This window comes from Carex rostrata, chromosome 33 (assembly GCF_964058835.1).
Source record: "Carex rostrata chromosome 33, lpCarRost1.2, whole genome shotgun sequence".
In the NCBI taxonomy this organism is placed as follows: Eukaryota; Viridiplantae; Streptophyta; class Magnoliopsida; order Poales; family Cyperaceae; genus Carex; species Carex rostrata.
In genome coordinates, this window is record NC_135950.1 from 2470218 (window position 1) to 2483669 (window position 13452).

The 13452-nt window shown below is 32.2% G+C and overlaps 1 protein-coding gene across 1 annotated transcript; it reads right to left on the bottom strand.

The window, feature by feature from the left end:
* Nucleotides 1-6699: 6699 nt before the first annotated feature.
* LOC144548745 (uncharacterized) lies at nucleotides 6700-8507 on the bottom strand. The gene is made up of 2 exons (XM_078297463.1): nucleotides 8215-8507; nucleotides 6700-7117 (listed from the first exon to the last, which is right to left on the bottom strand). The coding sequence occupies exons 1-2, from the start codon at nucleotides 8467-8469 to the stop codon at nucleotides 6818-6820; spliced, it is 555 nt and encodes a 184-aa protein (XP_078153589.1). The 5' UTR covers nucleotides 8470-8507; the 3' UTR covers nucleotides 6700-6817.
* Nucleotides 8508-13452: the final 4945 nt, after the last annotated feature.

Genomic DNA, 13452 nt, shown 5'->3' on the forward strand with positions numbered 1-13452 from the left:
ATTACTAAACCGTCTCTTTCTTTGAAATTGTCATAAAGAAAGACATTGTGTACATCGAGTTGCCTAATGGTCCATCCAAAAGAGAGTACAACTCTCATAGTAGTGGGTCATACAACCGAAAGGTCTAGAAATAATCAACACCTTCTCTTGAGATAATTCCTTTGCAACTAGACGAGCCTTGTATCGTTCGATAGATCCATCGGCTTTTTGTTTGACTGACCCAACAGTTTTCTATGGTATAGCCGAGTATAGTTTATGATATGGGTAGAAGTTGGGCTCGTCAGATCGATTTTCCTCCTCTGACCGAGATAGTAATGGAAGAAACCACAACCGGCATTATGGAAACAGAAAAAATTACGTACGCACAAATATGTTGACGAAAATTTTTGGACAAAAATTTTAACTGAGAATTTTAATTCTCTATTATGTATTCACATATATGTTGATCAATGTATTTTTCATTAGAGATGCAATGTTGAAGATATTTAACCAAGAGATATCATGTCATGGATCACATGGGGCACTCTTTTTTTGATGTGTTGGATCTAATACAACTAAGTATGTATGAAATTTTGGTCTAAACTAGATCATAACTAAAAGTTTTGGCAATATGAGCCTAACTTTACGAAAATTGGGCCAAACCTTGATCAGATGATTACTAAGTGGTAAAGATATAACTTCTATACAAACATTGTATTAGATCTTGAGGAGTGATATATGTTATATGGATCACATGGAATTGCATATACAGAAGCTTCTTATTTATTACTCTCCATATAAATCTATCATCTTTCAAAACTTTGGTGATACCCTTGTATGGGGTTGTTTTGCAAATTTTCTCATGTTTTCCTGCCTATGCCAGTATATTCGCTGCCTGATTCAATTCTTGATGTATATGATATAAATATATCACATTTTCATTTGGAGGTATTTGGGGTCCACCAAGTTTGTTCTTCTTTTTCCATATAGGTTCAGAAGTTACTTCCCTATATTTATTTTATTCACACGTATACGTATACGCTCAGGATGAGAAATGTTTGCTCCAGTAAAGCTGTCAGTTGCTCCAGGGTTGAAGCAGTCAACAACTGGTTTGCAGTCAATGAATACATGAATGGTCCCACATGTAATATTTCTCAATCCAATATCTATTCCGAAATCCAGTACATCTGCTTCTGCATCATAGTTAGAGTACTCATGAAAATTAGCTATTATCGAGGGTCCCTTTTGTATACTTGATTGGATATAAATTTTATTTCTGAATTTCGGACAATTGCGCCAAACATCAGTCCCCCGTTTGGAGATGCAATGTTATGTAGGAACATATATGTTGATCAATGTATTTTTCATTGGAGATGCAATATTAGAGACCTTTAACCAAGATGTATCATGTTATGGATCACATGGGGCACTCTTTTTTTGATGTGTTGGATCTAATACAACTAAGTATGTATGAAATTTTGATCCAAACTAGATCATAACCAAGAGTTTTGAAAATATGAGTCTAACTTTACGAAAATTGGGTCAAACCTTTATCACATATTTACTAAATGGAAGGACATAACTTCTATACAAATATTGTATTGGATCTTGAGGCGTGATACATGTTATATGTTAATATGGATCACATGGGATTGTATGTACGGAAGTTTCTTATTTATTACTCTCCATATAAACCTATCATCTTCTCCATCATAATTAGAGTACTCATGAAAATTAGTTGTAATCGAGGGTCCCTAATTTATAGCTGATTGGATATAAATTTCGTTTCTGAACTTTAGACAACTACATCAAAAATCACTTCATTTCCACATGATGCATCACAGTTTACGATTATATATAATAATATCAAAAAATACTTTAATAATAAATTTGGCATTAATCTATACTTTAACAACTTAGAGATAAGTGTGAATTGCAGAGGAAAAATAATTGACCTTGTTTGTTTTATCTGTCACGAGAGCAAAAAAAACGATAATTTTGACATCATCAACACGAGCGATGAAGAAAAGGCGTTGGAAAAAATATTTTCTATTTTAGATAAGTTCCAAAATATAATCACACTTATTTTGTGATTCTCAAAGCAAGATGGCTCACAGTCGGGATAGATCCCGTAAATCGTGCAAGACTGGGCCTTTCCATCTGTCATCTGGTTTACTGCTCAAGCTTATGCTTTTGAGAGCATGAGTATAGCACTTATGTGAAGGATGATCTATAACATGAAAGGATTTCTCCACGATATTTGGATTGACAATATATTACATATTTGTTGACGACATATTATGTATGCACATATGTATTGACAAAAAATTTTCAACGAGAAACTTTAACTGAGAATTTTTATTCTCTGTTATGTAGGCATATATATGTGGATCAATGTATTTTTCATTGGAGATGCAATGTTTAGAGGCCTTTAACCAATATGTATCATGTCATGGATCACATGGGGTACTCTTTATTTGATGTGTTGGATCTAATACAACTAAGTATGTATAAAATTTTGATCCAAACTAGATCATAACCCAGAGTTTTGACAATATGAGTCTAACATTACAAAAATTGGTTCAAACCTTAATCACATGATTATTAAGTGGAAGGACATAACTTCTATAAAAACATTGTATTGGATCTTGAGGAGTGATACATGTTATATGTTAATATGGATCACATGAGATTGTATGTACGGAAGTTTCTTATTTATTACTCTCCATATAAACCTATCATCTTCCGCATCATAGTTAGAGTACTCATGAAAATTAATTGTGATCGAGGGCCCGTAATTTATACCTGATTTGATATAAATTTCATTTCTGAACTTTAGACAACTACATCAAAAATCACTCAATTTCCACATGATGCATCACAGTTTACGATTATATATAATAATCTCAAAAAATACTTTAATAATAAATTTGGTACTAATCTATAGTTTAACAATTTAGAGATAAGTGTGATTAGACGAAGTGTGAATTGTAGAGGAAAAATAGTTGACATTGTTTGTTTTATCTGTTACGAAGAGGGGAAGAAACGATAATTTTGACATCATCAACTCGAGCGGTAAAGGCGCTGGGAAAATATTTTCTATTTTAGATAAGTTTCAAAAAATAATATTAAGTGAATTTATTTGTTTTAATAATTGAATTTGTTTTTGTCCAACAGTGATACAAATTAATCTTCATGAAGTTACGTTTTCACATTTAATAAATTATGAAGATTAATTTTACCAACTTTAATTGTCATTATGATTTATTAAGTGAATTTATTAATTTTAGCAATTCAATTTGTTTATGCCCAACGGTGATATAAATTGAATTTTGTGCAAAAATTGTTATGATATGAAATATAATTTGACATTTTATTATTTATTTCAGTATAATTAATGTTAGTCCTTATATATAAAGTTAATTTAATGTTATTATGTTTTTCTTTGGATTTATAGTTGATAATAGTAAGCATTTCATTTTTTATGAATCTAATGCAGGGTTTGTTGTAGAAGGCAAGGAGCATATGGCATGTAGGTTAAAACATTCAATATATGAGTTAAAACAAGCTTCACGACAATGTTATCTCAAGTTTGATGAGGTCATAACCATATTTGGATTTAAAGAAAATACAATAGATCAATGCATATACCTCAAGATTATTAAGAGTAAATTTATATTTCTTGTTTTGTACGTGGATGATATTTTATTGACAAATAGTGATTATACATGTTATACGAGACAAAATGTTTTCTATCAACTAAGTTGAAATGAAGGATCTTGGTGAAGCCTCTTATATTATTGGAATTGAAATTTATCGATATCGGTCTCGTGGAATCTTAGGTTTATTCCAAAAAAACATATATTAAGAAAGTGATTAAAATATATAACATGCACAATTGCTCCCCTAGTGTTGCTCTTATTGTCAAGGGTGACAAATTCAATAAGTTGCAATGTCCTAAAAATGAAATAGAACGTGCTCAAATGAAGCAAATTCCTTATGCTTCGGTAGTAGGGAGTCTTATGTATGCTCAAGTTTGTACACGTCATGATATTGCATTTGCAGTTGGTATGCTTAGCCGATATCAAACTGATCCAGGAATGAAACATTGGAAAGCTGCCGAGAAAGTTTAACGATATTTGCAACGAACAAACGATTATATACTTACAAGAGATCAAATAACATTGAAGTTATTGGTTATTTTGATTCAGATTTTTCTAGATGTGTTGACAGTAAGAAATCCACATCAGGTTACATACTTATGCTTGCAGGGGGACCAATTTCATGGAAGAGTGCTAAGCAGTCTATAAGGGCATCTTCCACTATGCAAGCAGAATTTGCGGTGTGTTATCATGCTACTGGTCAAGCAGTTTGGTTAAAGAATTTTATACCAAGACTTCAAGTAATTGACAGTATTGTGAGGCCACTTACCTTATTTTGTGATAACTAGGTTGTTGTTTTCTTCACTAAGAATAACAAATCAAGTAGTGCATCTAAGTAGATTGACATCAAATATCTTGTTGTTAGAGACAAAGTCAAATATGGTACTATTATGATACAACATATTAATACAAGAGCTATGTTTTCTGATTCTTTAACAAAGGCGCTTTCACTCACTTTTTACAAAGAGCATGTTGCCGGCATGGGTTTAATTAATATATTATAATTTTGGTGTTGTAAACTATATATATATATATATATATATATATATATATATATATAGAGGAGGGATCAAGTTACAATAATTTTTGAGTTACAACAAATATTTTCTACATTTTCAAAGTCTAAATCATCAATCCAAATAGTTAGATGTGATATCTACAATAAAATGTTCTTGGAGACCAAATTTTATATTTTTTGATTTTTTTTTTATTATTTATTAAGATGGATACAAAACCTAGTCAAATTCAGACCATTGAATTTTGTACCCATCTTAATAAATAGTAAAAAATTTCAAAAAGTGTAAAATTTGGTCTCCAAGCACATTTTATTGTAGATATCACATCTAACGGTTTGGATTGATGATTTGGACTTTAAAAATATAGAAAATGCTTGTTGTAACTTGATACCTCCTCATATATATATATATATATATATATATAGAGAGAGAGAGAGAGAGAGAGAGGTAGAATATACAATCAATTGTTTCTGAGGTCCCGTACAACCAAGTCATTTTCTGATTTTTAAAGTCCAAATGATCGATCCAAACCGTTCATCTTGTTCTCCATATTAATATGTGCTTGGAGACCAAATTTTACATTTTTCTGAATTTTTGTACTATTTATTAAGCCACTTTGAAAACCGCAGATCCAACGGTGGCTTAACAAAACAGTAAAATCAGAAGCCACCGTTGGATCATCGATTTTCAAAGTGGCTTAATAAATAGTAAAAAAATTCAGAAAAATATAAAATTTGGTCTCCTAGCACATTTTAATATGGAGATCACATCTAACGGTTTGGATTGATTATTTGGACTTTAAAAATCAGAAAATGACTTGGTTGTACGGAACCTTAGGAACAATCGATTGTATATTAGCCTACCTCTATATATATATATATATATATATATTATGTTATGTTATGTACTGAGTCTTTAATTATGTATTGACTTTGAATTTATAAATTTGCTTATTATAATGGGCATAATTTTATTTAATCTAAGCAAATTACTTATAAGGACCGAATGAAGATTATTAACCATTGTTGGAAAGAGTACCAATGCTATAATTAATGGGATCAAATAACGACATTTGTTATTCGAATTACATTAGTTTAGTTTGGTATTTCTAACTGAACAAGTTTACAATTAATGAAAATTATATTGACCAATTTTGAATGTGTGCTTTATTATGTTATAACATTACGGCCAAGTAACAGAATGTTAGTTTTATTTTATTATGTGGCCTATGTTATTATTGTGCACCAATTTCATTTCAAGAAATTAATGAAAAGACATGAATTTTTGATGAAAAATTCAGATTGGTATTAATAAATGTACTGGTCCCAAAGGTTGCCTCAGATAATATAAAAAAGACCTCTTCTCTATTTGAACGGATCCCATTCCAGTCACCCATTTATTTTTAAGAGATCACATTCAGAAATGTTTTAAGACTTACTAATTTTGAGAGATCTCCTTCTGAAAAAGTTTCATCCATTTTTGAAAGAGAGAAGTAAAGAAAACGCCTAAGGTATCCATCATCAGATCTGAGGAAAACCATTGAAGATCAGTACTAACGTTTCTATCTAAAGATGTCTTCAATTCAGAACTATAAGATTTAAATTTCTTTGCTATTTTATTTTAGATTTACGGATTTTGGATTACGTATTCTAATTGTAAAAACACATTATGTTTTATTATGTCTATCAATATGAATATTAAACGACATGGTTTATTACTAATAATTTAGTACAAGACTATCAATGTGAATCAGGAAAATGAATTGGATTGTTATTGCCATTCTTCTCTGATGTAAATCAAAGAATTGGTATAACCTTTTCAATAATGGATCCATTAAGCATTAATAAAGAAAACTTTTAATTTGAAATAGCTGAAAAACTACAAAACATAAGTGTTAAGTCTTCCATCATTCAAAATAGCCCTTCCAATCCATTTTAATTTCTAGCTATGCGTATAATTAAGATTATTTACCAAAACTACCCCTAACATGTACTTTTTGTATTTCACCCCCCATGTATCCCAACTCAACCCTCTATAAGAAAACAAATTACGTGAAAGTGTAAATTGTAATCCTTCTGTCAGAAAACAACAAAATAGAAAGAAACGGGCACCCGTGCGGTCAGAAAAGAATGATATTTGTTCGTTTGCATAAAGAGTGCGCTATGCGGCACCCTTTGAAAGAGACACGAGCAACTGGGCCGCTTGCCTCATGTCACGACTTGACCTCTCCAGTAACCTCTTACGCATCTCTTGAACGCGACGTTTGGCGATGAACCTGAGAAACCTCCGTTGCTTGGCTTTTTGCAACTCCTTCATCTCTTCCAGTGTGAGAACATTAGTAGAAGGTGACTCGGATGAGGCTTCCTCTCCAGTCAGAGTGAAAAACGGGAGAGAATTGTTACCCGCACCTGCCTCCAATTGCCTTTTTCTGAATCTAATACCGCATGCATTGCACAGTGACTGTAAAAAAAAGCAGCAAACAAAAGGGTTAAACATAACATCAATAACAACATTACATTTTTTTTACTTTTAAAACTAGAATAACTTTTTTTGCATTTGTAAAAGATTTTAACGGAGCTGTTTTGGCTTAGTGCAGCACACAGACTATAAAATCAGAATAGCATGTACATGGTTTATACGCTGCATGAAGCCAAAACTGCTCTGTTAAAATAAGCTTTTGTCAGGTCTATATGATCTGAATTTTTAACTCTTAAACAGACAAAAAAATTCTATTGAAGCCTTTGAAACTTGTAATAAAAAAAAGAAAATCAATAAAAAAGTGATAAGTGAAAATTAAACAGTGGATCAGATTATCGCTAAAAGGTGATGTGGTAATTAAACAGTGGTGTACAATACTTATATAGGATATTTTCTTCATTATTTGTTGTTTTTATTCTATTTTATTATTCAATTTAATAATCGATCTGGTTAGAGAGATGGCTGAAATTCAATTATAGTGAGGAAATGAATCAAATTCTTGCTTAAATCTCAAAGTTTGTACTACAAAGCATTTTATTAAACAAATTGAATCCATCACCAAACAGCAATTAACATTTAAATTTAACAAGTGAGCGATCGAACATATCATTTGATCAAACTGGATCCATTGCAAAGCGGATTTCTATACTACAAAGGGGCATTTCGAAAAAGTAAAATTTCTATTTTTGGTTAGAAGGTAAAACACATTCCATACAGAGATGGAAGAACTTAAAAACTTAATCATACAAAATTATGAAATATCTAATAATATTTTGTTTAAAACAACTTCATAATAAATTTCAGGTCTGTATGATCTGATTTTGAAACTCTCAAACAGATGTAAAATGTTATCTTATAAATCAAACCTTTTGAAGTTAAACAAACGATAAATTCCTATTCAAGCCTTTGAAACTTGTAATAAAAGAAGAAGAGCTATCAAACTTCTATCTACAATTAATCTAACGCGATCAGTGAAAATTTTCCTGAGAAAACAAATTTCGAGTAAAAACAGAGGATAAAACAGTATCGGGGAATAAAAACGAATTTAAACAGAAAATGGATAAGGGAATAGGAGAAACCTTGGGTCCAGTGGGTCCCGAGCGCCAGAGAGGAGTCTTAGAAGTGCGGCAATTAGCACAAACCCCTGGATGTTGCATCCCAGTGCTCGATTTCTTCATCAACAATTCTACCTCATCTCTCTCTTCGTTGGATTCATCCTCCTCTGTCTTCTTCGGTACAATCGCAGAGCGACTCCAGCCATTGGATGAGATCCTACGAAGACTACGAGCCTTTGCATACTCATGAGCAATGGCGAAATTGGTTGTAGGAGCCATTGATCAAGGAGGAGGTTTTGCTTTGAAATTTGAAAACAGAGGTGAAAAGAAAACAGAGTAGTGTAACTTTTGTTGGGTGATCCTTACAACAGGCGCGCGTGGGAATAAAATTTCACCATCTCCAGTGCAATGTACTGGAGACGTTTTGAACCTGGAAAATGTGTATATATTGAGGCGTTTTGTTTTGTTTTTTGTAAGTAGTAATGGAGATGATTATGGTAATATTTTCTTCTAACAGGCGCGTGTCAGAATAAATCCTTATGATCTCCAGTGTGATTCTACTGGAGACGTTTTAAACCTGGAAAATGTGTTTATTGGGAGGTTTTCTTTTTCTTTTTTAGGTGGTAATGGAGAGGATTATGGTAAGCTGAATATTGTCGGTTTTGAGCAAAATATACCTGACACGTGCCATGTATAGACGGCGGGGGAGGGGCCCACAGGGTATCTTCTGCACGAGGTGTTTTCTGGATGGATACGGTGTAGTGCGTATGGTGAAATAATTATTAGTAATTGGGGTGCTGGTTGGCTGAAGGGACCCAAAGGAGTCTCAATGGTGCACCGGATGTTGTATGGATCAAGTTCTCGAAAGGATTTGCTTTTCTGACTGATTCTGTTTCGCTGCGCAAAGTGTCGAGCTTAAACTGAATCAGATAGTGATACTAATGGATCGGGTGTCTATTTTTATTTTATTTTTTCTGTTTTTGTGCCGTTAAAATTTTAAAAATGTTTTATTAAATTTTGCCGCATGGTTTTCAAATTAAATTACGTATAATCATGAAGACTATTTACAAATTCTTCATAAACAAGAACCAGCCATTGGTTTAAAATTTAATTATCAATATTTGAAATTAGAAGGCTTCACTCTATTTTTATGATAAGAGTAGAACTAGGGTGTTCTTAAGCTCACCAAAGTGTTTGGTGAGCTTGACTCTAAAACCCGTCAAATCGGTTTCAAATGATGAATCCGAACCGTTGGAACCCGTCTATTTTACGTGTGATGCGTCTACATGTGAAATTTTTTAACTTTCGAATTAGTTTAGTATAAAGTCAATTGGTCAAAATTAGAAGGTTAATAAATTAATTTTAGTGCATTCATTTTTTGAACATGTTTTGACCGCTTGACTTTATACTAAACTAATTCGAAAGTTTAAAAATTTCACATGTAGATGCATCACACGTAAAATAGGCGGGTTCCAACGGTTTGGATTCGTCATTTGAAACTGATTTGACGGATTTTGGAGTCAAGCTCACCAAACACTTTGGTGAGCTTAAGAACACCCTAGTTCTACTCTTATGATAAATAAAATTCTTCATAAACAAAGTTGTCAATATTATCCCAACATGCAAAATTATCTTTCAATTGTGCCAAACAATAATGGTAAAATTACCTCATAAGATGAATGAAATTGTTGATAAGGTTATTTAGGTGTAAATTTAAAATTTAACTAAAGTATATTTTTTTATGTGTAATTAGAGGCATAATTTAATTGAAGTATAATTATTTATGTGGAATTATATTCATAATAAATTGAATTTTTTTTCCAGAAAATTTCAGAGCAAAGTAACATTTTGATATAAATAAATATTTTAGAACTCAAAAGATTATACAAACATATATTAATCGGTTGAATTTTTTTTATAAATATAACAAACATATATTATCTCTTAAATAAGGAGCAATATGAACTGTGTCATCATAATAAATAAAATAAGATAAATATAAATGTAGATAAGGCGGTTTAGATGTAAAATATAAAATTTAACTGAAATATATATTTTTATTGGGAATTAGAAGCATCATCTATGGATTTGAATTAGAAGCATTTCGAATTCCAATACAAAACCCGTTAACGATCCGAATTTGCTTTCTCCGGTGAGCTTAAATTTTGATAATCTGTACTGGAGACGTTTTGAACCTTAGAAATGTGTATATTTGGAGGCGTTTTCTTTTCTTTTTTTACGTAGTAATGGAGAAGAATATCACTTTCGAGCAAAATACAAATGACACGTGCCATGTATAGACAGCGGGTGCGGGGACCACACGGTATCTCCTTCACTAGTCGTTACCTGGATGGACCCGGTGTAATGCGTATGGTTAAATAACTGTTCGTAATTGTGGTGCTGGATGGCTGAAGGGACCCACAAGAGTCTGAGTGGTGCACTGGATGACGTATGTATCAAGGTCTCGAAAGAATTCCCTATTTCTGGCTGATTCTGCTTCGCTGCGCAAAGTGTCGAGCGTAAACTGAATCAGATAGTGATATTAATGGATCGGGTCTCTATTTTTTTTTTTCTTCTATTTTTGTACCGTTAAAAATTTGAAAATGTTTTATTAAATTTTGCCGCATGGTTTTTTTATGTTTTAATTTAAGTAATATATCATTGAAAACTGAGATGATTAAAAAAAATTAAAATCGATATTAATGTGTCGGGAGTTTATGCTGAAAAACATTTATAATATTTCCAAAAATTAAATATTGTTTAACTTTACGCAGAATAATTTTCATGTTTACTTTTACATATGAATTAACAACATGAAAGGCTAATTTAAGAAAATGGAAAGTTATTTTTTTTTGGATGAAGTTCCAATTAAATACATCCGGTGTACTTTTTCAATTAGTAACATAAAAATGCACACCAGCAAAGGCAAAGAATTAATTAATAATTTAACTGTAGAATTTCAAATTATTAGAATGAACTATTTATTTTATATTAATTTTGTTTGTACGTATAATGCGTTAACAAGTAGATCAACAATTGCTGGTATTTTCACCCTTTTCGTGTATCAAATGAACTTTAAATCTTATAATTGTTGGCGAGACAAATCTTGGTAGCTACTACCAAGTTTTTTTTTTTTAAAAAAAAAAGAAAAAAAGGAACACAAATCCCGTGTGATTTTAAATCACTTCTCAAAACTTTGTAGTTTGAAAATTTTAATTTTAATTATTAATTCACAAAGCTTATATATTGTCATAATATCATGATGTGTCTAGGAATTACATTCTAATGATAACCATCATTTCTATGTATAGCTACAAAAATTAGATATCAAATTAAAATAAATCCAGTTCAACATTTTTATTCTAAGTTTTGCAATCCTGAGTTTGCTTATATGGTGTTTAATTTTTACGTATTACACCGAAAAGTTTTTTAAATTCAAATTAAATTACGTAAATGAGATAATCATGAAGATTCTTTACAAATTCTTCATAGACAAGAAACAGCCGTTGGTTTAAAGTTTAATTATAAAAATATATTGTCAATATTTAAAATTAGAAGGCTTGACTCTATTTTTATTATAAAATAAAATTCTTCATAAACAAAGTTGTCAATTTTATCCCAACCATAGTAACAATATACGTGAATAATTCGTGTTTTATTCATTTTTTTGACGTTTTCGAACCGAACTCCGAATAAAATGAAAACAAATATAATATGTTTTATTCATGAATAAAACACGACTCACGAATTATTTGCAAGAAAAAGGCGAAAAAACACCATAAAAATAAAATAAAAAATTAGAAAATTGTCTTTTTGTTTTTTTTGGGAGCTTTTTTTTTCTGCTTTTTATTGTACCAGATCATTCATGAATTATACCCGAATCACAAATTTTTGAATCTACCAAATTGAATCCAAACTATTTGTTTGTCACTATGATCCCAACCTTCAAAATTATCTTTCAATTGTGCCAAACGATAATGCTAAAATTCCTCAAAAGATGAATGAAATTGTTGATAAGGTTGTTTAGGTGTAAATTTAAAATTTAATTGAAGTGTAATTTTTTATGTGGAATCAGAAGCATGCATCTCCTATAATCACCTAAACAGAGGAACTAAAATTTGTAATGTTGATAAGGCCGACAGGAACAGGTACGGCACTGCAACTTCTGTTGTGGCCGTTATTCCATCAAAATCGATACCCAATCTTGATAAAGAGCGTCTCAAACTCTCAGCTTGCAAATCAATTCCCAATTCCGAATTCCGATCCAAACCCGTTAAAGATCCGAATCTGCTTAGGTGAACTTGTGAGGTCAACTGGCCCATTAGACAGAGTCAATGATTTAATAAATTATCGCTTCACAAACACACGTCTATTGTCTGCACACACTCACAGATGTCTGCAGAGTGCAGATTATTATAAAATAAAACCCATATATAGAAGATCATGCACGCACCCATGCACACACACACACGTACACACAACACATATCAGTGCATGCTAATTGACAGACTAATGCAGCATATCAACCCGAAGAAGAGCAGGCCAAGAGTAAGATTCCCAAGGCGAAAACAGATGCTAACTGCATTAGTAACATGATTATCTTTGCAAGGCGGCGGTGTTGGTGGGGGTTATCCATGACAAACAAGCGCCAGCCGATCGCCATTGCAGTGATCCCAGATATGAAGGTGAAACCTTGAAGCACTGAGAAGATCACACGCATGTATGTTGGAAGAGGGTAGGCTAGGCTCTCGCTGGTGGGTTGACGAAGGCTTGATATGCGACTGCAGCGTTGGTTTGCCCCATTACTGCCAAGTTACTACTCAAGAAGCGAAGCTGGATGTTCTCCTGGTCTGGTGTTGTGGCATAATGTGCGCGGTATTGTGCACGCATCAGGTTACCCATCAAATTGCCTGCATTCGCTTCTCCCATTTATGGTTGTTTATTTTTCGAGTTAATAAAAGGAGAAACAGAGGAGTGGCTTGTGTTGGAGAAACAGAGCAGCTCTTTGAGCCTTGTAGAGAGGGAAGTTGTGATCTTAACCCTGCCGCACGATGTGCGATATTTTTCTTTTGACTTAGAATGCTGTATGGGCTTATAATGTGTTTAAATTATAATGCTGCTTGGGCATAAAATGCATTTACCTTACAAAATGCATGATGGCGATGTTTTTTCTTTGACTTAGAATGCTGTAAGCCTGTAACCTGTAAGGGCTTAGAATGCATTTAAATTATAATGCTGTGTAAGGTCTTACTGCGTGCACAT